Raw genomic sequence first — 23,035 nt, forward strand, 5'->3', positions numbered from 1 at the left:
GTAGAAAAACCCTGGGCTACTGCTATCGACAGAACCTCTCTGTAGCCATAGACTGTGAAGGTCGGTAATATTTGATTTACAATAAAATATATACGAATCCGGGCTGTTCATTCACCAAGTTTTTATTGAGCACCTACTCTGTGCCCAGCACTGCACTAGGTGCCATGGAGAATACAAGAGAAGTATAAGATACAGTGTCCGCCCTCAAGGAGCTTACAAAACTAGAGGCAGAAATCAGATGTACATGTGACTCAGGCAGCATGTGATATATACAAAGAGTACAACTACAGATAATGTAGTGGCTAAGAGATGCCCGAGATCCACAGCGGCTGGGAAGAGTCTCTTACAGCAGGGGAGGAGTTAAAACTGGCTAAGCGGGGCACTGGCAGAGTGCCTGGAATGGGCAAGGACAAAGGCTGCGAGGTAACCTAGCTGGAGCAGGAGCTTGTGCTAAACTGTGGGCACTAGCAGAGCCTGCACAGAGGCTGGGACTTGGGTTGGGCCCGTGGGCAATGAGGATACGCTTTGGTCCCTCTCTTGACATGAAGACCTGGTGGCTTGCTGGGGACCCCTGCTGCCCTCCTCTCCTCTCCCAGCACAGCCCTGTCTTGCCCTCCCCAGTCCCTCTCCTAGGAAAATGGAAGCTGGATGTTGAGTAGAGCCAGTGACAGAAGTTTAATACATACCCTGCTGCAAAAACTGATCAGGGCTTCCAAGGCAGGGGAGTTTTTGCTTGACTGGATATTTGCCCTGGTGCTCTCATATGAACTGCCCAAGAGGAGGGTATTTTGGATTCTTTTAAAAACTCTCCTCAAGAGGACCAACCCAGAGATAATTCATTGATCACCAATCACAACTGTTACCCCAAAGCCACATATATCTAGATCCTTCCCCTCAGACCACAGATGGCTTCAGGGAGTCCCACCTCCTGGTAATGGAAACCCCACATGCTCAGCCCTGGTCTCAGAGAAGCACGGACTCCGCTCTGGACCTTATGAGGAGATGCTTTCCACTCGCACTCCTGGCGGCTTAAACGGCCTGGGAAGCCTCAGGGGATTTTCATTCAGTTCATTTCCAACATTTTCATCTATGTTTAACTCTGAGTTGGGGTGGCAGTAGGCGTGTTTAAAGTGCCAGGGGAGGTAGGCAGCAGAGTGGATTTGGGCAAAGGAGAAGCCATGGGATTGGAGGGCAGTAAAATGGCCTTGGGTGTAATAGTCAACTGGTCTCTCCCAAGAACAGCTGGCATGGGATGCCATACAGGGCAAGAAAGTGCTGCCTCGCCTCTTACTCAACGAGGGCAGAGCTGGGTCAAAGGCAGTGGGCAGGAGGGAGGGAGAAGCCCTGTGGACTTCAGGGTCAGAAGTCAGCACGGGAACCCCAGGAGGCGGGAGAGGAGCCCGAGAGCAGGATGGATGGAACAGCACTGAGTGAGGTCCCAAGGGGGCCACAGCCACAAGGAGGGAGCGGCAGCGGACACGGGGTCCCTCCCCTTGCCTGCAACAGGTGCTCCAGCCAGGCACCTCCTCTCCCGTCACAGAGCCCAGGAATTCCAGAGAAGTGAAGCATCGGTGGGTGTGGGGCCGGGAGCGAGAGTCGGGGCTCAGGGTCTCAGGAGGAGGCGTGTTCCCGGCCACTTGAGCCACAGGAAGGGGAGCAGGCGCCGGGTGAAGGTGGCAGTGAAGGTGTAGATGAGTTCTTGCGACTCTGCGTTGGTGAAAGTCACGGTGCCCCCTTCGTAATCCAGGGCGATGCCCACTCTCCGGGGCCGCAGGGCCGGGAAGAGCTCGGCCTCGGGGCTGGTGTTGGCCCAGATGCCTGCGGAGGAGAGGCGCAGCGCCCACACGCCGTCCTCCGGCCGCAGGGAGAGGTCGCCCTTCCTCTTCACCGAGTCTCTGGCCACCCCCACCATGCAGCTTTCCAGAACTTCCTCCTCCTCCTCCTCCTCCTCTTCTTCCTCTTCATCCCCCAACGATTCCTCGTCCTCATCCGTTTCCCAATCATCATATCCGTCCCCATAGCCGGCCTCCTCTTCCTCCTCCTCCTCTTCCCCCTCTTCCTCCTCGTCCCCCTCCTCTTCATCCTCAGACCAGCCCTCCCTCTCCACCTCCACCTCCCAGTAGACCTTGCCCCAGGTGAAGCCCTTACTGCCCAGCACCCCCGGCTCACAGTCAAACTGCTGGGGGTGCAGGTACGCGCTCTGGTACAGGCCGCTGTAGGTCACGCACTTCCAGTCCTCCGACAGCTGCAGGTACCCACTGGCCGACTGTGGGTCTAGGGTGACACTCACTGTGGGGACAAAGGAAGAAGTAGCGGTGTCGCCAGCGGACCAGGAGGGGACCCCCCAGTCTCCACAGCAGGCTGCCACGCTGCACGATCCAAGGGGTGCGCTCACACCTGTGGCAGCGTGCACAGGCCCCTCAGGGGTATGTGGTGCGCGGCCTGACAGCAGGGCCAGAGGCAGCACAGCAGCGGGGCCTGGGGCAGACAGTTCGCTCCGAATACAGGAGCCACATGACAGGGCAGATGAGAAGGAACTCGGTCACAGGGAAAAGGACTGGCGGCAGGACCTCTGAGGACAGAATAACCAAACATGGGCAGGAAGGGTCAGAGGCTCCAGTGGAGGGCTCTACTGCAGACGAAGGGTAGCAGAATAGTCAGAAAATGCAAGGTGGGGACTTCAGAAGTACAGCTGGGAAACTCTCCCTGCTGTACAAGAGAACGGGCTACCTGGGGGCAGAAGGATTCTGTGGGGAGAGTATTCTTTATTTGAGGCAAATCTAGGAACAGCCCTTTGGATACTCACCTGTCTTATATTCTAAGTCTCTCAGCAGCTTCCCTGGGGAGAAAAAAAGGACAGCAATGACCCTCAAGCCCAGCAAACCTATGAACCTGTTTCTCACTTGGACAGTATGAATTTCGTGACAAGGCTCCATCCCTGAGATCCCAAGAAGGGAAAAACAACCAGGAGACCTCAGAGGAATGAGGTCAGAGAATCCGACACGAAGGAGCCAGGTACCCTCTTCTCAAAGCGGCACCCCAGCTCCTGACTCCCACCCCAAGGCCCTCCCCAACCCCTACCTTGGAACTCTCTCAGGCCCCGCTGCAGAGACAGAAGTCTATCTGAGAATTCTCCTGTCCTTTTTTTAACCACACGAGCAATGGGTTTCCCAATCCAGAACTTCTTCCGTGGAAACCTGAGAAGATGACAGACAAACCTGCTACTTAACTCTTCCTACATTTCTCTCAATCCTCATGACAATTTGTGAAGGGGGAGGGAAAGGTATGATTATCCCCAGGTAATGGAAAACCAGGGCCTCAGAGGTACTAAGTGAACTGCCCAAGGCTGAGCCAAGACTTACAACCACCAGCAGACTCAACATTCAGAGCCCTTTTGTCTACCAACATGTGTTCTCACACCATCCTGTCCCGTCTCAGACAAGGATAGTGGACACGGGAGTGGGGATTATACAGAGAACTTGCTCCGGTGCAGAGCAAGTCTCCACCAGTTCTCAAGGATGTGTTCTTGCCTCCCAGGAGAGAAGGTTATCAGGATGAACCATGCGATGTGGGAACCTCTGGCCTCATATCACACAGCCATTAATTCAGATGGATCATGGTCAAGGAACAGGGGAGGGGACACAGGCACAGGGGAATGAGGTGCACCATGGAAACTCTTTTACCTGTTTAAGAAGTCTCTGGTGTCCTGGAAGGGAAGAAAGCACAAGAGTCAATGTGAATCAAAGAAGACTTCATTCATATATACCAACACTATTAGAGACCGGGACACATCAGTGAACAAAACAAATGCGGCTCTTCCTTATGGAGCTGACATCCTAGTGGCAGCAATGGATAAAACAAAAAGAAAACAAACAAAATAATCACAATGACAGAGCAAATGGCGGGGGGGGGGGGGATGGGTAGGAGAAGGGGATGACAGGCCAGCTTCTCTGAGAGGATGACACTTGTGCTGAGATTTGAAGAACTCAGTACTGGCCAGGTGAAGAATGGGAGGAAAGCAAGGTGGGAAAGGGCTTGGCAAAGGGGGCAGGGGCCATATCATGCAGGGCTGGACAGGCATAGCAAGGAGTTCAAATTTTGTTCTATGTTCAGTAGAAAGCCATCAAAGTGTTTCAAGTAGGGGAGTGATGTACGTGATCTGCTTTTCAAGTGGCTGAGACTGCTAAGTATCCTCCAGGATCTATTCTCCCCTTCTTCCTTTTAGTAATAGAACCTGTGGAGTAATAGCTGGGCAGAGGGCCACCCAACAGAAAACTACATTTCCCAGATTCCCTTGTAACCAGGTTTGGTCATGTGACTAAGCTCCAGCCAATGGGATGCGAAAGGAAGCAATGACTATAATTTTGGGGTCACATCCTTTAAAAAAAAAAAAAAAGAAATTCCATTCTACTTCCTCTTTTTCCTTGGCTCAATTTTGGATATGATGGTGAGCTCAACTTTGACAAAACAGCTGAGGACAATGTCCCTTGAAGTTAGTGAAACAACCAGATGGAAGTAACCAGCTTTCTGGATGACCTCACGGACAGCTGCCCTAACAGCTCTAGACCCCTCGTGTCTGAACTGTTTCTGGGAGGGAAATAACTTGTTTGATATAGTCGCTAGCCAAAATCCCAAATGATCAATCACTTGGCCATCCTGTACAGAATGGATTAAAGAGAGGCAATGCCAACATCAGGGGGCAGTCTGGAGGCTGTTTATGGACCTGGCAGGAGATAATGATGCCCTGACTAGGGCAGTACAGTGAAGTCAGGGAAGCAGCACATTCTAGGTATGTTTGAGACAGACTGGGCATACTGGTGAAAGATAATCAAGGACAGGCCACGGCTTGCACAGGAGGGAGGATGGTGCTGAGTGACAGGAGAGGGTAGCATGGGAGGAGGTTCTTGCGAGATGCTGGTTATTTCCCTTTTATAAGTCTAAATCCTCCATAATACTCTATAGTAATTTTTGCCTTCCTTTTACTCATCCCACAAATTTTAAGTGCTTCTTACGTGTCAGACACCACTCTAGAAGCCTGAGATAGAGCAGGAAAAAATAAAAGAGAGAGAGAGAGACACACACACACAAATCCCTAGCAGCGGGAAGCAGAAAGCAAAGAATCAACATAACAAATCAATTATATGATGCTATTAAGTGCTATGGGAAGAAGACAGTAGTGTGGAGGGGGACTGGGTAAGGGTGGGGGCAGAGTGACCTCTTTGAGAGAGTGGGATTTGGGAAGCAAATGGGATCGCCAAACTGTGGCTGCTGCGGACTGTTTCAGCAAGTCTCAGGAACAACTTGGGGTTTTGCTCAAGGGGAGGCCATCCAAGAGGTCAGAGCTACACCTCGCCCCCACCGTGAAGCAACTGACCAGAGACTGGTCGTGAGTTGCTGGCAAATCCTTCTACTCTGGCCCTCAAAACAAGTAAGTCCAAGCCAGCTTCAGAGGACGGGTGTACAAATCTTGAGACAGTGTATGCCAACAACTCTGCTGGGATACGTGACATAAAAAGGCAAATAAATGGGCAGTAGGTGGGTGGGGTTAGGGAGCCAAGAGGGCATATTTTGTGACACAGGAGCTGCTAGAACAGAGAGAGAATGAGGCCCATCTAAGGGCTGAAGGTTGTGAGTGGCCCAGAGAGGGTGGGACCCGGAGCACCAGTGCAGGAACCCTTCTCCCAAAGGACGCAGAAGGGGAGACTGGGGCGTCCCGAGGCAACCTGCAGCCTCACACACTGGGCCTCCAGAGGGATGCAACCCGCCCAAGGCTCCTGGAGGGCCTCTCACCCCCCAGACTCCTGGGTATGTGGAGAAAGAGGCAGTCAGAGCAGAGGCTGGGGCAGGAATCACAGCAATGCTGGGTATTAAGAACCCTAAGGTTCTTCATGGGGGTGGATGGCGACCGACAGTGGAACAGGCAGAGGTACGACCTGCCACCAGACCCTGCAAGGCCTGCCCAGGGCTGAACCAGGGGGGCTTCACAATTCCCTCCAGAGGGGCTCTCCTATCCCCTAGTTCCCTTTATTGTCTTCCTGATAGTCCCAGTCCAGAGATCTTTCCTTTTCTATCGCCTTTGTCAAAAGGCCTCTGTTTCTTTTTTTTTTTTTTTTTGCCGCACCGCATGTCTTGTGGGATTTTTAGTTCCCTAACCAGGGATCGAACCCAGGCCCTAGGCAGTGAGAGCGCCAAGTCCCAACCACTGGACCACCAGGGAATTCCCTGTTTTTATCTCTCTTCCTGTTGCTTCTCTCTCTCACCTGTATTTCTCTACCAGACTTTTGGATCAGGGCCCCTATCTTAGTAGGGCCTCATCTTTACTCTCCATTGACAATCAACTAATCTCTGGTAAAATACTAATGACAGTTCAGGAGTGAGCGGTCCAGTTCCCTTGCAGCAAAAGCAAACCCAAACAAAACACACAGACAAAACCCACCGGCACCAACATTTCCTTTACTGACTTTCAGCAGACACCCACCTTCTCTCCTTTCCCTCCTCCCACCTGGCCCCAGGGATGTCTTCAATCTGAGTGGTCTCAGAGGCACTGAAGGCTGGGCCTCTGCTGGCCCACAAAGCTCTTCTGGGCGGACTGCGGAGAGGCTCCCCTCCAGGCAGACACGGCTGGATCTCAGCCACCCCCAGTACCCCAGCTATGTCCCCCTCTGTTCCACAAGTACACATCCACATGGTGGCAGCGGCTGTGAGGAAAGGAAGGATGCACACCCCTGAAGAGGGGGGAGGGGGTGGAGAAGTGACCCAGTCAGAGTCTGAGAGAGAAATTCTAGGGAACAGAATGACTTCTGGAGGAAAGCAGGGAACCAGAGAGACATTCTGGACAAAGTGAGAGAAAAGAAGAGCAAGAGGCCGGAGGCCTGTGAGTCAGGACACCCGAGCTGGAGCTCTGACGTGATTCCTGACCTGCCCCATGGCCTGGGACAAACTCTTCCTCTCTCTGGTCGTCAGGGACTTCATCAGTGGGGGCTCGACCGGAAGAGTTCTACGTCCCCGCCAGTTCCGAGGCATGAGTCGGAATCCGCAATGATGGAGAGGCAGGCAGAGGCTACCTGTGCCGGCCTGTGTACCCGGCGGACTCGTCCTCTCTCCCCAGCATCCCGCCTCTGACTCGCCCTGCCACTGGCCAGGGACAGCACTTCCCTAGAGGAGGTCCTGGGCAGTTCCGCTGCCGGCCAGCAGCCCCACCATGCAAGTGGAGGAGCTCATCACACAGGCCTTCTCCTGGCCTGCAAGGGCAGAAAGATCGAGCATGCTCCCTCCAAAGGCTGCTGAGCCCTGTTTAAGGCAGTGTGACTCCTCTGAGAGACTTGGGGTGGAAGGAGCTGTGGTGTCATTTCAACGTGGCAGCCTTTTCTCCAATCCATGACCCTCCCTTTCTCGGCGCCAAAGCTGCCTCTTCCGGGAGGCAGAGGCCCCCTGCCTGCTCTCCACCTTACTCTCTGAGGCTGATTCCACAGTCCCAGAGAAAACCTCTGCCTTCGAGAAGTCTCCCTTCCCCAGCTGCCCATCTCCTCCAGACCCTCTGGGTTCTTGACAGAAGCCGCCGTTCAGCCCTCCCTCAGCGACCCCTGACCCCACAGGCTTCTTCATCTCCAGAACCATAAACAGCTTCCCCTGGACCAGTGTCTGCCAATGACTTGTTAGAAGACAGGCTCGTGACGGTAGTGATGAGCATGGAGGATAGTAACGAAAATACTAATAATCTTCTCTTCTATTTCTACAACACTTTTCAAAATTTTAAACTCTTTCAGGTAGAAAAGTTACTTTTTGAAGTGACAACATGCCAGTTATTTTATGCTCATGCAATCATTGCAATAAGTGGTGGGGATAAAGATTATCATCTCCATGCTTCAGATGAGAAAACGGAGGCCCCGAGAAGAAGTGACTCTCCAAAGGTCCTGTAAGTGAGTGGCAGGGCCAAGACCTGCTGTCCTTGTCTCCCGGCTCCCTGCCCCAGGGAGGTCTCTCACCTGCATAAGCTCTGCAGCCGGCTGCTGTGCCTTGCCCTCCAGCTCGGAGATGACCAGCGCCAGCCGGGCAAGCTCCCCGACGCCCCTGGTCTTGTACTTCTCCCTGCCCTCTGTGAGCTCCTGCTCCAGCTTCGCCAGCTGGTCCAGCAGGCGCTGTTCCCGCTCCCTCAGGAACTGGTGGCCCTGCTCAAACTCAGCCACGATGCACTGCCTCTGGTCCTGGAGCTTCTTCTGCAGGGATGGGAAGGGGGAGAAGGGGGTGACACCTCCGCCCCGGGGTAGGAGATCCCTCCAGGATCTGGTGTAGGGGTGCACAGGCTGGCTCTTTGCTTCTCGTGCCCCTCGCTGACCCCATTCATGAATTCTACAGTGTTTGGGCTGGAAGGGGCTTTAGAGCTCTCCTGTGGCAACCTCCTTTCTTCAAAGAAGACACAGTAAGTCAGTCAGGTCAGTTCCCTCAGACACCATGGGATTGGAACCCTGACTGCCTGCCATTATCTGTTCTAGGTAAACCAGTATGTTCTGGGGGCCCTTTGAGGAACATTATGAGCAAACACATTTTCCCCTCCTGGACACCAATCGCCGTGTGCTGCCAGGAAGTTTTCCTTGATTAATTTTATTCAAGCCTGACCAATCCTCTCTTCAGCATCCTCCCCATTGTGTGTAAAATATCTGTGTGTACCCCATCCCTGCCACGTAGGACTATATCCTCTTCCCTCAGTGAAACTGTGGAATGTCTATGCTCAGGGACCACGTCCTTTCTTGCCCCCAGGTCTCCCTGCCCAGTCCAGGCTGGGATCTGGTCAGCATCCTCGCACACTGAGCACCTGGAGGCACTCCTTGGATTGGGCCGTCTCCTGCTTCACTCTGTCCCTCTCCCAGGGCCTAACTGCTCACCGCCGGGACTGGCCCCAGCATCCCTCCACCCTCCAATGCCCACTTCCCCAACAGACTTTCCCCCAGAAAACTGGAACCTCTTATCAGTTCTTTCCCTCTGATCCCATCTCTCATCAAGCACACCATGCGCTGCCTGTTTCCTAACTCCTGGCAACCCCAGGCGCAGGACTCACTAGACAGAGCGTCTTCAGAGCTGGTCGGGCCTTGCCTAGCCCACCCCTCTCAGTTCTCGTCCTGGAGCCAGCTCCCTCCTTCCAAACCCCCTGCGCCCCTCACTCTCAGGAACCATGTCTTTCTCCCTCTCTTTGAAAGGAAGAATGAAGCCAGGCCTTCCTCAGTTCCCTACACTCTGGCTCTGCTGAGCAGACACGCCTGCAGCTGAGGTGAGTCACGGAAGGAGAAGGACCTTAGCTGACATCCAGGCAACCCAGTCACTTGTGAGACGAGGAAGCAGGCCAAGGCCACAGAGCTCAGACCGGCAGGGCTTGGGCTAAAACCCAGGCTTCCCGGCCGTCAGTCCAGTCGGGGCTCCCTCTCCCAGGGAACCGGCTGCCTGCCGGCTGTGTCTCTACAAGCTCTAGAGCTCCTGCTCCGCATGGCCAATTGCCTGCCTCAGAGCTTTCCCTCAACAGCCTCACTTACCAGCACAGCCAGGATATCAGCTTCTCCCTTGGCCTGAAAGCCCTGAATTTTGTCTCTGTCTCTCCTTAGGGTACTCAGGTGGTTCAGGATTTTTTCCTGTAGAAAGACAAGCAGTGGGGATGCTCTGGGCTGAGGCAGGAGGGTGGACTCGGGCTGAGTCCTCGGCCAGCGAGAAGCCTTCTGAGGGGTCTGCGCCGGGCCTCGCCTCCGGGTGGGTGCCAAGCAGAGCATCCCTCCCTGCGGGGGTGAGGAGGGCTTACCCTGTGGGGCTGGGCCGCCTTCTCCACGAGGACGGCCGAGTGGGGCCTGTGCTCCCGGGACTCCCGGCACATGACACACAGCAGCTTGCCATCGTCCTCGCAGTAGTAGTGCAGCTTCTCCTGGTGCCGCTCGCACAGCCTCGTGTCCTGCTGCTCCCGGGCCGCTTCCCCCGGCTGCCGGCCCTTGTCCACCTTCAGCCGCTCGATGTTCTCCACCAGGCTGGCCAGCTGCCACACTGGCCTGATATTCTCCTTCTTAAAAGGCTTCTTACACAGGGGGCAGACAGGGCGGCCCCCTAATGCGGGGCGGACATCGGTGGTACAGCTGCGGCAGAAGACGTGGCCACAGTCAATGGTCACCGGGTCCCGCAGGTAATCGAGGCAGATGGAGCAGGTCACCTCCTCTTCCAGGCTCCGCAGTGGTGCCAACGCAGCCATGGTGTCCTGAGCTCAGAGGGGTCCCTGTTCACTGGTGGGGACTTCTCCTCCTTGGAGACCAGACACGGAGTCAAGAGCAGGCACAGCAGAGGGGCAGAAATGGCAGCCTTACACAAAGGCACCAGCCCCAGCGATCGATCAGTCAATCAACAGATACTTAGCAGCTCCTACGAGGCTCACACAGAATCAGAGCGAAAGGACCTTACTGATCCTCAAGTCCAACGCCCTCATTTTACAGATGAGGAAACTGAGGCCCAGAGAGGGTAGCTTGGTAGAAGGGAGAGCAGAGCTGCCACCAGCCCATGCCACGCTGTTGGGAAAGCACTCCTACCTCAAGACCCTTTCCTTCCATCTGTTGGGAAATTGCTCTAATATACCAATTATGATAGAACAAGGCACCAGATAACTACCTGCTGAAAAACTGTCATAATATACAAATCTACAATGTCTATTATGCGCACAGTGCTGCCTCACTTCTGCAGTGCATGGGCTGCACAACTGTTCATGGGGGGCCCTGACAGAGTCAAGAGACTCCTTTGTCTTCCCTGTAGATCTCAGGTGTCAAGGACTAAGTGCACTGAGGTTCTTTACCAAGACTCAAGAAGCGTCAAGAATCTGAGTTCTGGTGTCCTCCTTTATAGATGTTTCCTTGGGCTGTGCTGGAGTTTTGGCTTGGTTCACTTCCCCCAGAAAGCAGGTCTCTACCCAGACTCAGCCTGCTGGCAGAGCACGGCCTAACCACACTGGACTCGTTCTCAGCTGTGCCCCCTGTGCAGCTGGCCTGGCTGCTCTACTGCTAACAAGGGCGACTGAGACCAACGTGGGAGGAAGCCTCAGGTGGCTTGTGACCGTGATGTGCTGATGAGGGCTTGGCCGTAAGAGGGAGCACAGAAGCTGAGCACAGAGAGGACTTTAGTCCTGTTTACCTCTGCAGCCCTGGCCCACTTCCTTTCTGAGGTTAGGAGCCTCAGCACACCTAACCCAATAGCTTCCTCCTGCCCCTGACACTGTGTGACAAGAGAGAACTCACTTAAGTACTCTGAGCCTCAGTTTATCCATCCGTAAAATGGGGAGAGTGATACTTACCTTCAGGGGTTTCTAAGTGGGTTGAGTAAAAGAATTATGTTGAAAATACTAAGCATAAGCGCGGTATAGAGGGGAAATCTAGGAGAGAACCCAGAACCCGCGGTTCCCAAATCCAGTGAGTGTTCAAAGCACAAGTAGAGCAAGAGTGGAAATTTAAAGTGAGGATGAACCGCCATAGTGACACACGAGCTCCAGAGTTAAAGCAAACGAGAGACTCGTGGGGCAAACTGGGGAATCTGCTCTGCCACAGACCCACAGAAGGACCCACGGGAGGCAATAAGCAGTCGCTGGGAAGACAGCCAGCAGACGGGGCGCGCAGGTAACTGGAGGCTGGAATGAAGCCCGTGGAACCACAGGCAAATCAATCCGATTACTGACTATGTATGTCAAAGTCCATTACAGCAGAGTTCAGTGGCCTTCAAGGTCTTTCACTGTAGTGACATGAATGAGCTAGAAATAAAGCCCCAAAGAGAAAACAACACAGGAATACAAAGTCTACTTCTTGAGGATCTAACGCAGCAATATATAAAAAGTGCTTTATAAAGTGAAAGTACTGTACAAATATAAGAGATTATTTTACTGCTGACAATGAACTCCAACTGGAAGCTCCAATGGATTTAGAGATGTGTGACTTTAAGAGTGTGGAAAAGACCTGTACCTACCAAGCTCAAATGAAAGAATGAAGGAATTTAACTGGTAAATGAAGGTAATGAAGTTTTTAGAATGTTAATAAGGGTAGTAAAACTCCTAGGAATTGCCTGGTCAACTCCCTGGTTTGTCTGTTGAGGAAGCGAGCCTGACCCAGCAACTTGGAGGTGTAACACAGGAAAGGGTCCTGGTGCTGGTGATTCCTGTGGGTGCTGGAGCCCTTCACCAACTCACTTTGCTGAGGGGCTTGGAAGTTCAGAGGCTAAGGTTATTTGTTTCTTTTATTGTTGTAGGGGGATGGCATGTGTTTATCTTCGGGGCTGGGAATTTAATTCTGTTGCAAATGACCAGATAAATAAAAGGACTATGAAGAGCTCAGCTACAGCTCCCTGTCCACACAAAACCTGACACCATCAGTTGCCCTCATCACTTGGAGCAGGAGTTCTTAACCCAGGCTCCATGCTGGACTTTCACAGATCTTTAAACCCCCAACACTATATGAAAATGGTCACTAATGTACTAGATGAAAAACCTGTCCAGGGATTACAGAAGAATGCTGGTAAGTAAGTGTAGGAGGGATGATAGAACTAGAAAAACACCATCTTGCAAGCTCCATTGCATAAGACAAGGATCATCATCAGATACTAAAACCATGAGGTACTAGGGGACAGGACAGTCCCATGGTGCTAAGTACCACCCAGTGGGTTACTCCCTAATGTACCTTAATAAGGGAGAGATCTGGTGATGGCCTTAGTCAGTGACCAAATCCAGCATCGCTAATAGAGGGACAGGTGTTTCTGGCATATAGTTCCCAATGTGGCGCCATATGAATTGCACAATGTCACCTTTGAAGTAGTTGTGCCAAAAATGTTTGAGGTGGGACTTCCCAGTGGCTCAGTGGTTAAGAATCTGCCTGCCAGTGCAGGGGACACAGGTTCAATCCCTGGTCCAGGAAGATCCCACATGCCGCGGAGCAACTAAGCCCATGCGCCACAACTACTGAGCCCGTGCGCCACAACTACTGAAGCCTGTGCACCCCAGAGCCCGCACACTGCAACTACTGAGTCCACGTGCCACAACTACTGAAGCCTAGAGCTCGTGTTCTGCAACGAGAAGCCACCACAATGAGAAGCCCACACACCGCAACGAAGAGTAGCCCCCGCTCGCTGCAACTACAGAAAGCCCACGTGTAGCAACGAAGACCCAACGCAGCCAAAAATAAAAAACAAAAAAAGTTTGATGTGAATGAATCCAATCAAGTCTTTCAACCTACCTTCCAGTTTATAGAAAATATGAGGGTTAGAAGAATGAGTTAAAGCCCATCATCAGGAGACAGTTAAATCCAGAATAGGAGACATTCCACAAGACAACTGGCCTGGACTTCTAAAAAGTCAGTCATGAAAAATAAAACAGGATTGTTCTTGATTTAAAAAGACTAAAGAGAAATAACAATCAAACGCAAATACTTTGATTGGATCCTGGTTTTTTAAAAAAGCTATTAAAAACTGTTTGGGGACAATTAGAGGAAATTTGACAAAAGACTAGGTATTGGATCATATTAATAAATTATTATTGATTTTTTAATAGCATTTATTGAAGTTATGTATGAGAATGTACATATTTTCAGGCAACACATGCTGCAGTATTTAGGACTGTATGACTACAACTTACTTTTAAATGGTTCAACAAAACAAAGTAAAAAGTCTGAAAAATTTTCTGAGGAGAGGGGCTAGAGTTTTCCATCCTTCTTAAAAAAATCTGTACAAGAGTCTGTAACTACCAAAGATGTTGAAAATCTCTAATAGAGAGATGATCGTGCCCAACACTTGTAGAAGCTCAATACATAGGTGCTGAACAAATGAATGGATTCAGAGGAACCAAGGCAATGTTAATTGCATATGCATTTGTTTGAGAGTCTGCTGAAACTAACAAATGAAACACAGTACAGTTCTATGTTCAATCCCATTGCTTGGTTATATAGGCTCCATCCTGAATATATAACAAATATTGAAGATGGCTTACCCTGGCATTGCTGACTATGTGTAAGACTCGAGGTGTAAATCTGTGGGTTGAAACCAGGTTCAAGTTAGGGCTCTAACCCAATAGCCCAGTGACTAACAACTTCTTGGTGACAGCATTTCTGTAGGACCCACCTTACCGGCCATTTACACATCTTATGTTATTTAATGCTCAGGATACTCTTCTGAGGACACTGAGGCTCAGGGAGGGAAGCAATTTGCCCAAGAGCACGTGGCTAGGAAGCAGTGTCTGGTGCTGATGCCTCAGCCCAATCCATTACACTCTCTTCTCTGCCCAGGCAAACTGTAAAACGGGGCCTAATACCAGCTCCTTTGTCAGGAAGCTCGGATGAGGTAATCGCAATGGAAGGGCTTTGTAAACTGGAGAGCGCTGACAAAAGTAAAGGGTCATGTATTACTGCTGACGCTGAGTGAAAGCACCCTTGCCGTAGATTCGACAGGCAGCGGGGCTCCTATATGAGACGCGGGCGGACCTGGGCTCACACTGCACAGCCAACCCTTTCGAGCCGAGGCAAAATTGACCCTCTCCAAAACCCCTCCCCAACTTACCACGCTCCCCTGTGATTCTGCCTTTTCTATCATTTGTGCCTTTAGCATATGCTGATGATCTCGACAGGTTTTCACAATAAGGGGTAAAACTATAACACTCCTCTCTATTCCTGGCTCTCGGGTGGACAGAAACCACAGAAAGCCAGAGCCAGAAAAAGTCTTCACAACGACACGGTCCACCCTACCGACACGGTCCACCCTACCGACACGGTCCACCCTACTTGCTTTACCCAAATGAGAATTCTGAAACCTGAGAAGTCGTTTCATGGATTACCTTCTACCAGAGGCCACTCACCCCTGCTCTGGGGTGGACAGGTCTTCTGTCCTTTCAATAAACCAGAAGCTGGTTTCAATTCAGAACCAGGCAGAACTGGAGACACTCCCGACCTTTTTGAGTTCCCCTTGCCCCACAATCCACCGGTCCCCTACAGCTCTCCGCATCTCGTAAATACCTACTCTACATGTCAACAGACTGGCTGAGGTGACACCACGTAATTCCTGGCACGCATTTCAGGATGTGGATGCCGTGCACAAGTTTTGGCTGCGAGAACCACTGGGAGTTGTAAAAACTAGCTGAGGTTTCTCTTTTCATGGTTAGAATTCTGGTAGATAGACTTTACCAAGTTATGAAAAGAAACTTCCATTCCTACTATTTGGAGAATTATATATATATATTATACATACATGTATATATACATATAACTTGATACATGATTTTTTCTTCTTTATATAGTCACGTGTTTTTCTTTAATTCATTGATGTGATGAATTGTGTTAAAATATTTTCTTATAAGCCATCTTTATGTAGGAATAAACCCTACTTGATTATGATGTATTATATGCAATTTTAATAAACAGTTTGATTCAGGTTAAAAAAACAAAAAAAACTAGCTGAGGGAAGCATCGCCGCGAATGCCCACACCTTGTAAGGGACAGGTCCTTACACTACTCACCCACCCCTGCCCTGGTCCAGTTCCAGAGGGAAAGGATCTAACTCTAGACCCCTGTTTCTTAACAGTTGCCAACTTCTACCCTAGCAGGTTCTAAACCTTCCCTCAACTTCCCATGGCTTTTGATGCCCCACACCTTCGTCCCTCCTTCCTGCTGCCTTGGGCTCCTACATGCCACAGCAAGGGACCCTAGAAGACATCGAATCCCAGGTGTGGACTCCAAGGCCCAGGGAGGTGAATGGAGGGGGCTGGATTTGCACCCTGGTCTCCAGGCTGCTTCTCAAGTCCGCGCATGGGGCTCCAAACAAGAGCCCCTTCTTCCTTGTGATCCTAAAGTGCTTAGCCTAGGGCTCCGTGCCCTGTGGGAAGGCCAATTAAGGGCTCTTGGGGCTCCAGATTAAGCCTCATTTCTTAATCTGAAATAACCAAATTCTCCTAGAAGTAAACTTCTGTGAGACACCTCTAACAAAGCAGGAAAGGACAAAATTCAGGGCAAAAAGCAAGTGATCTGGATCTGGATACAAGAAGGAGTGGCCGTGCCCCTGCTGCCGACACCTGGACTCCCCAGATCTTTACAGGCCTGGCTGTGGGCTGGGCACCAGGCAGTCTCAGGGGATGCCAGTTTGGTGGGCGGTGCATTGCTGAGGTCACACGTGGGTTACTTTTCCCCCACAGGTCAAGCATCACTGGTGCTCTGAGGCACAGTGCAGGCCACGCAAACCCCTGGGCCAGGCCGAGACATGCTCTGAACAGTGGAAATCCCCACAGGGCCCAGGGCGGGGCATGGAAGCAGCAGCCACTGGGAGTTGGATGGAACAAGGCTTTGAAGTGCTGCTGAGGCTTTTAAGTAGGAGGGTGTCAAAATTCATTCAACAGTTAATAGGTATTTACTAAGCGCCAGGCACTGAGGCTACAACAGAGAACAAAAATGGGAAAGTCTCTGCCCTCCCAGAGCTTACATCTAGTGACATAATTGAGTGATCCTTTGGAAGCTGCAATCAGAGCTAACTGTGGGGATTATACAATCCTCAAGGCTTTCCCGATTTACTTAAACCTCCTCTCTCCATTGCCTAGTGTTCCAGGCACCGCAGCCTTCCTTTCGTCCCTCAAACATACCCTGCCACATGTAACACAGGTTCGCTCATGTAACCACCCTGGTTAACTCCCAGGCTCCAGGGATAAAGTGAAAACTCCTTCCCATGCTCTGTGAGGCTGCCGATAATCTAGGCCCAGGCCTTGTCTCCAGGCTCATTTCCTGCCATTGCCCACCTCAAACTCGACCCCACAGCCAAACCAAACCCCTCTCTAAGCCTCCAAAAGTGCCATGCTCTTTCCTGCCTGAACCTTTTGAAAATGTTGTTCCCTCTGAATAGAACACCATTCCTTTCCTTCTTAGTAGACTCCTTTTCCAGCTTGAAGTCTCAGCTGAAAGCCACCTCCTCTTTCCTGACCTGTCACAGAGTCCACATGCTCTCTCCCTTATACAGCCTCCCAGCACTCCACACTGCACTGGATACTTCCATGCAATTGTGAGTCCCTACTTATTATTATAATTACTTATTTAACAGCAGCTTTTCCCACTGCGTTGGACAGAGACTGTGTCCGCCTTATCCCCAGAATCTAGCACAGTGCCTGACATAGATGAAACATGAAAAACTGGCTGAAGAAGTGAATAATGCACAGGCACAGAGCGCCTGATGCCCACAAAATGCTTCCTAAGTATCTGCTGAACGAGTGCAAGAAATCTCAGCCACTTGTCCTTTCCCTCCAGCAAGATGAGAAAGTACTAGAGAGAAGTGATCTCTTCAGAGTCCCTGCAGAACAGTGGGCTGCAATCACCAGCACACCCCCAGTCATGGTATCCAAGGTTTGGCTCCAGGAACGTACAGGAACCAGGAGAGAAGAAAAAGCTGTGTCCCGGGAAATGCTTGTGATTATAATGGTGATAATCGCTCCTTCCCTCTTCTTTCGTTTTACACTAGGTATGCATCCATGAACAAAACAGTTTATTTTTCCTGGTTTTGAGCATTTCAAATGAATGGAATCATATTGCATTGGGGGGGGGCGGGGGGGCGAGGGACTATCTACGTCAAGTCTGTGAGGTTCACTCACATGATTGTGAGCCGATTTTGTTCATTTTCATTGCTTTATGACTGTATAATTCTACTTCTGATGTAGCCTGTTTGTGTTTTTCGGCCACGCCATGCGGCTTGCAGGATCTTAGTTCCCCAGCCAGGGATCGAACTCCGGCCCTCGGCAGTGGAAGTGCTGAGTCCTCACCACTGGACCGCCGGGGAACTCCCTGATGTAGTCTACTTCTTATGGCCCCTGAGTTGTTTCCAGTTTGGGACAATTACAAACACTGCTCTGTGAACATTTCTGCTCACATGCCCTAGTACACCCGGGCAAGCAGGATGCATCCCCAACTTAACTAGATCAGGCCAGACTGTTTCCGAAGTGGCTGTACCACCGCGTGTCCCCACCAGCAGGCTCCGAGCGCCCATGCTGCTCCGCAGCCTCACCAATACCTGATATTTTCATCTTTTAAATTTCTGCCATGGTGACTATAGGTAATAATACTGAATTGCATATTTGAAAGTAGCTAGGAGAGTAGATCTTAAAAGCCCTTAACACAAGAAGAAAAAACTTTGTAACTATACATGGTGACAGATGTTAACAGGACTATTGTGATCATTTTGCAATATATACAAATATCAAATCATTATGTTGTACACGTGAAACTAACATAATGTTATATGTCGATTATGCCTCAATTTAAAAAAAACAAAACAATTAAATACGTAATAGATGCTTCACACTCTAAAAAAAAAAAATTGCCAATCTGGTGAACGGGAAATAGAATCCCATTGTGTGTATGTATGTGTATGTATGTTTAATGCTTTAAAAAAATAAGAAAAAGAAACAGCATGAAGAGAGGCCCAGTAACAGGCCAGGGAATCAGCCCTAAAGCAGCAGATCAGACTGTCCCTTGATCCAACTAGTAAATGCTGTAAATGTTTATCTTTTGCAGGAAGGGGTCCACCAGCTTCCATTCTTCCTTCCTCTGCTAACTTTACCCAGTTCCTTTCTGGGGATCATGTGCTTGGGGTAGAGCTCTCCCCCAGCTCAAAGGTGGAACAAGAGAAAGAGTCGTAAGCCCCCCTGGCCACGGTGCTTGCTTCAGGGTTGAGAATATGACTCAGTTGCAGCCAGTCACAAGGAGACCTAGTTGAGTCACCGGGGAAAAAAGATTCTTGAGAACTTTTTCTCTAGAACTTGCAAGAAGTGAGGTCAAACGGTTTGGAGCTGCTAGAGCAGCTAGCCAGAGGGTTAGCCTGTTTGAGAATGAAGCCAACCCAGGGATGAAGTGAAAGAAACCAGGTCCTGATGGCATCTGGTGAAATCTGTATCGAGCTGTGCCTGAAGCTAGCCTAACCTTGAACTCTTCTGTCACCGGAGCCAATAAATGCCAATAAATGCCCTTTCTGCCCAGCCAGCTTGGACTTGTCTATCATCTGACCTCCCCCATCCCCACCCCAAATTCCTGCCAGATACAGCAGAGGAAGTTATTGAGGGTTACTAGGCTTAAATATACAAAGAGCTTATGCAGAAAAATCAGCCTCTTCATCTAGACAAAGCATTGGGCAAAGGTAGATACTAAGTGGCAATTCTGTTCTCTCTGGGCCCCACAGGTAGAATACAACCTGCCAGGACATAACAGATCTCCAACCTGCTCCATTGTGAGTGAGGAGCAGGCAGAATCTTCTTCCACCCCAGCTGTCATTCTAACCAAAGCCTAAAGTGAAGAGTCCTGGGTTAGGATGAAAACCCAGATTATCACCCAGCCTCAGCTACTCTGCTGTGCAGCCCGGGGCTAGATTCTTGACCTTTCTGGGTCTCAATATCACCATGAAGTGATAGGGGTAGGAGGTAACATCCAGGCAATTCACAGGACAAATTGAAATAAAGGTTTGGCAAGCATACCAGAATATTTACTGCGCAACATAAAGTCACTGCTGTGATCAAGAGCCACCAAAGCAGAATAAACATAGATGATATCTTTGGACCAGGTACCCCAGTTTTATTGTTTTTTTTGTTTGTTTGTTTTGACAATTGGTTATCAGGCAGGAAAAAGCCAGTTTATCAAATTTAGTTTCTTCAAGATCATAAATGGAGTCACTGAACTCAAAATCTATGGGTTAGTGAAATGGAGATAGTCTAACCATTCATTCCCCAGAGGAAGGAGGGCCCTAAGCCACCAGCTAGGAAGTTACTGCTTTAATCAAATTTGAGACACCCATGTCATTACATGTTTGCATCTCTGAAATGTGATAAATGGCATGCCATAATTTAACTGGCAAAATATTTTTTCTATGTGGAAATAAAATAATTGATAACATCTTAGATGTGGTGAAATGTAGCATATCTCGTACAAAGTGCTGCCAGGGTCCTCTAACACATGGAACTCATCCTGTCACCCTCCTGCTTCAAAACTCCTGAGGTCAAAGCTGCACAGCAGGGCACACAGGCCCCCTATAATCTGCCCCCCACTTACCCATCCAGCCTTGAATCCTAACGCTAGAGACACTGAACTGGAAAGACAGCCCCTTCTTCACCGCCCCCTCTCCCCACCCCTTGCTCTTGTACATGAGCTTCTCAGTCCCAGCTCATCCTTGAAAGCCTGAATCAGAAATGCCCCCTTATCTGTGAGGTCCTTCCTGTGCCCATCCCACCTCTGAGCTGAATGAATTCCCTCCCTCGGGAAGCTCCTGCAGATACTACATTTCTATTATAGCACTATCATACCACTTCCTAATTGATATTTTTACCCATCTTTCTTCCAACCAGGATGTGAAACCAAGGGTCATGTCTCACCGATCTTTTCATATCTCCAGTATGGGCACAAAGTCTGCAAATGTTTGTGAGGCTAAATGCTATCCCATGATTCCAGAGCCCCATATCTTCTTCATTCTCCCCCTCACCACACTCCCCTTCCCACTTTGCAATCTCGCTTCAGCAGGAGGCTCCAAGGGCTCCCCTCAGATTAGACATTCTTGGCCACAAACATTACCCAGATCTCCTCCCTCTGCATATAGTTTGGGGGGAAAGGTCACTGCATTTCTACCAAGTTGGCAAGTTATAATTCACCCTGGATGCCAGCCAAATTAAGCCTTTGTTTTCCAAAACCAATTTCTTCCCATTCTCCATGTCGTTTCCTATTCTGATCCTGGGGGGTATAAGTCTGAAGTCACCCCAAGAAGCCTCAATTCCAACTACGGGCTCTCCTCTGCAGCTCGCAGTGTCTTTTGCAGCGGTCACCCCAGTCTGAGCCCAGCCTATCACTCCCTTTGGGGAAAGTGACATCTAAGAAGTCACCTACTGCCCCTGGGCCTCAGTTTCCTTACTGCCTAACAAGGTAAGAATAACGTCTTGTCAAGTTCGCCAGGCTGTTTGAACTTCAATCGAGGTCACATAAGTGAAAGTGTTTTCAACAGCAAAAAACTCTATAAAAATACATGCTAGAAAAGAGCACAGGAGCCAACTTAAAAGAACTCGCAATGGCTAAAGTTGTAACAAAACAAAGTAGTATTGAATTATAACCCAAAGTATAAAATAAATATCTATGAGTCCATACTGATACAAATAAATGATTGAATAAGTGAATAAATAAGGCAAAAGAGACAAATCTCCCACGCAGAAGAATTCCAAATAATATATGTATGGAGTTGCCCTTAGGAGGCAGGAGATAATCTCACTCCTTAGGTCAGGGCTGCACATAAGTTTGACTACTTTCCAAAGAGTACAGTATGGAAGGGGGGGGGGCACAGGGGGGAGGGGAGGAAGAGTTACTTTACAGTGGAGAAGACTGACTTCTCAGCCAGGTAATCAAGATCAGCATCAAGTTATAAAGCATGTTCCCTTGATGTGAAGTGATGAAAACGGCAATCTACCTCTGTGGTCTTCCTCCCAATAACCCATAAGCCCAGACTCAGGAGAAAAACAACAGACAAATTCCAATAGAGGGGCAGCGTATAATATACATGGGGGATATTCCTCAAAACTCTCAAGATCATCAAAAACAAAGTCTGAGAAACTGCCACAGCCACGGGGAGCATAATGGGAACTAACTGGAATATGGTAACCTGGGTGGGATCATGAAACAGAAAAAGTACTTAGGTAAAAACTAAGGAAATCTGAATACATTACGGATGCAGGCCAATAATAATGTATCGATACAGGTTCATTAATTGTAACAAAAGTTCCATATTAATGTAAGGTGTTAATAAATGAATGGGGAAAAGGTTTGGGGTATATGGAACTCTGTACTAGCTTCACGATTTTTCTATAAATCTAAAACTGTTCTAAAAAATAGTCCTTTTTCAAAAATATGGAATTGCATTTTGAGGAATATACAAAATAAAGTCTATTTTTTAAAAAGCTGATTCTTTTAAACTTGGGGGGTGAGTAACTCTAGGGACTGATTTTTAGCTCAGGCACGGTCCCTGACACTGATATTTGTTGCATGCACGAACGAATATCATTCTCTGGAAGTGCACACAAACCGGCGTGGTGTCAAAATCTGGAATGTACTGGGAATTCGGAAGTGTTTGCCTCTCATAAGCTCCACAAAGGCAAATTTACACACTTTTCTAAGGCCATACAGGATGAAAAGCAGCAGGGAAAATGCTGATGTGCTAATGGTCTGGAGGAGGAAGTGAATGCACAGCTCCAAGTATACGTGGCTAAACCGGTTTATTCTGACCAATTAAAAAACAAAAAACAACAGCAAAACACCATGGCTTTGGTCCTGGAGCCTGACTGGCACATCTACTCGGCTCCAAGCAACGAGACCGTCATCTGGGCCACGCTTACTTCTGGCTCTGGAGACAAGAATGGATGGGTGCCTGAGCTGGACACGGGAAAGCGAGGAAGACCCAAGAGGAGGGAGCGAATGGAGGCCCAAGCAAGCAGGAGGATTAGGCCGGGAGGGAGAACGCCGCGAACTTCACCCTTCTCCCGAGCCCGCCCGGCAGCCCGGCCTCTTTCCGCTCGCGCGGCCGCGTTCGGTTGCCCGGACCCCAGGGCGCGTGTGTGACTGCTGCTTTGCTGCATTTCTCACCGGGCGCCCCCTACTCACCGGTCCCCAGCTCCGGGCCGCGAATCCCGGGCTGGTGTCGCTTCTTTCCCGCGGCGGTCAGTTCCGGGTCGCGCTCCTCCGCCAGCACCCAGCGCGACGGCGCGTCCCCGCCCGGTAATCTCCGGGTTCTTTGGAGCCCTCCACCGAGATTTCCCCCGGGCCAGCGCCCGGATTGGCCCCTGCCGAACGCCGCCTCCCAATGGGAGCCTTAGTCCCCTCTTCGTCACTGATCACTGGGCGAATCCTCGGGCCGCAGCAGTGGGTGGGGCAGCAGGGGCCGAGAAAGGGAAACTGAAATGTTGCGGAGCTGAGGCTTAGCGGCTGCCGCAGCCGGGGTCTGGCGCGCGGTGCGCGCTCCCGCGCTACAGGGTGGAAGGGAGTCGAATTTTGAGGCCTAATGAGAC

At 50.2% G+C, this 23,035-nt stretch overlaps 1 protein-coding gene across 2 annotated transcripts; it reads right to left on the reverse strand.

The window, feature by feature from the left end:
- Window positions 1–106: 106 nt before the first annotated feature.
- TRIM26 (tripartite motif containing 26) lies at window positions 107–22,785 on the reverse strand. Of its 2 annotated transcripts, XM_082415389.1 has the most exons (8): window positions 22,632–22,784; window positions 9,785–10,272; window positions 9,525–9,620; window positions 7,986–8,216; window positions 3,684–3,706; window positions 3,082–3,197; window positions 2,807–2,839; window positions 107–2,289 (listed from the first exon to the last, which is right to left on the reverse strand). In XM_082415389.1, the coding sequence occupies exons 2-8, from the start codon at window positions 10,220–10,222 to the stop codon at window positions 1,604–1,606; spliced, it is 1,623 nt and encodes a 540-aa protein (XP_082271515.1). In that variant the 5' UTR covers window positions 10,223–10,272; window positions 22,632–22,784; the 3' UTR covers window positions 107–1,603. The 2 variants fall into 2 exon arrangements, with proteins under 2 accessions (XP_082271515.1, XP_082271516.1); XM_082415390.1 differs by lacking the exon at window positions 9,525–9,620 and having other exon boundaries at window positions 22,632–22,785.
- Between the last annotated feature and the right edge of the window lie 250 nt (window positions 22,786–23,035).

This window comes from Balaenoptera physalus, assembly GCF_965194825.1.
Source record: "Balaenoptera physalus genome assembly, chromosome: 11".
In the NCBI taxonomy this organism is placed as follows: domain Eukaryota; kingdom Metazoa; phylum Chordata; class Mammalia; order Artiodactyla; family Balaenopteridae; genus Balaenoptera; species Balaenoptera physalus.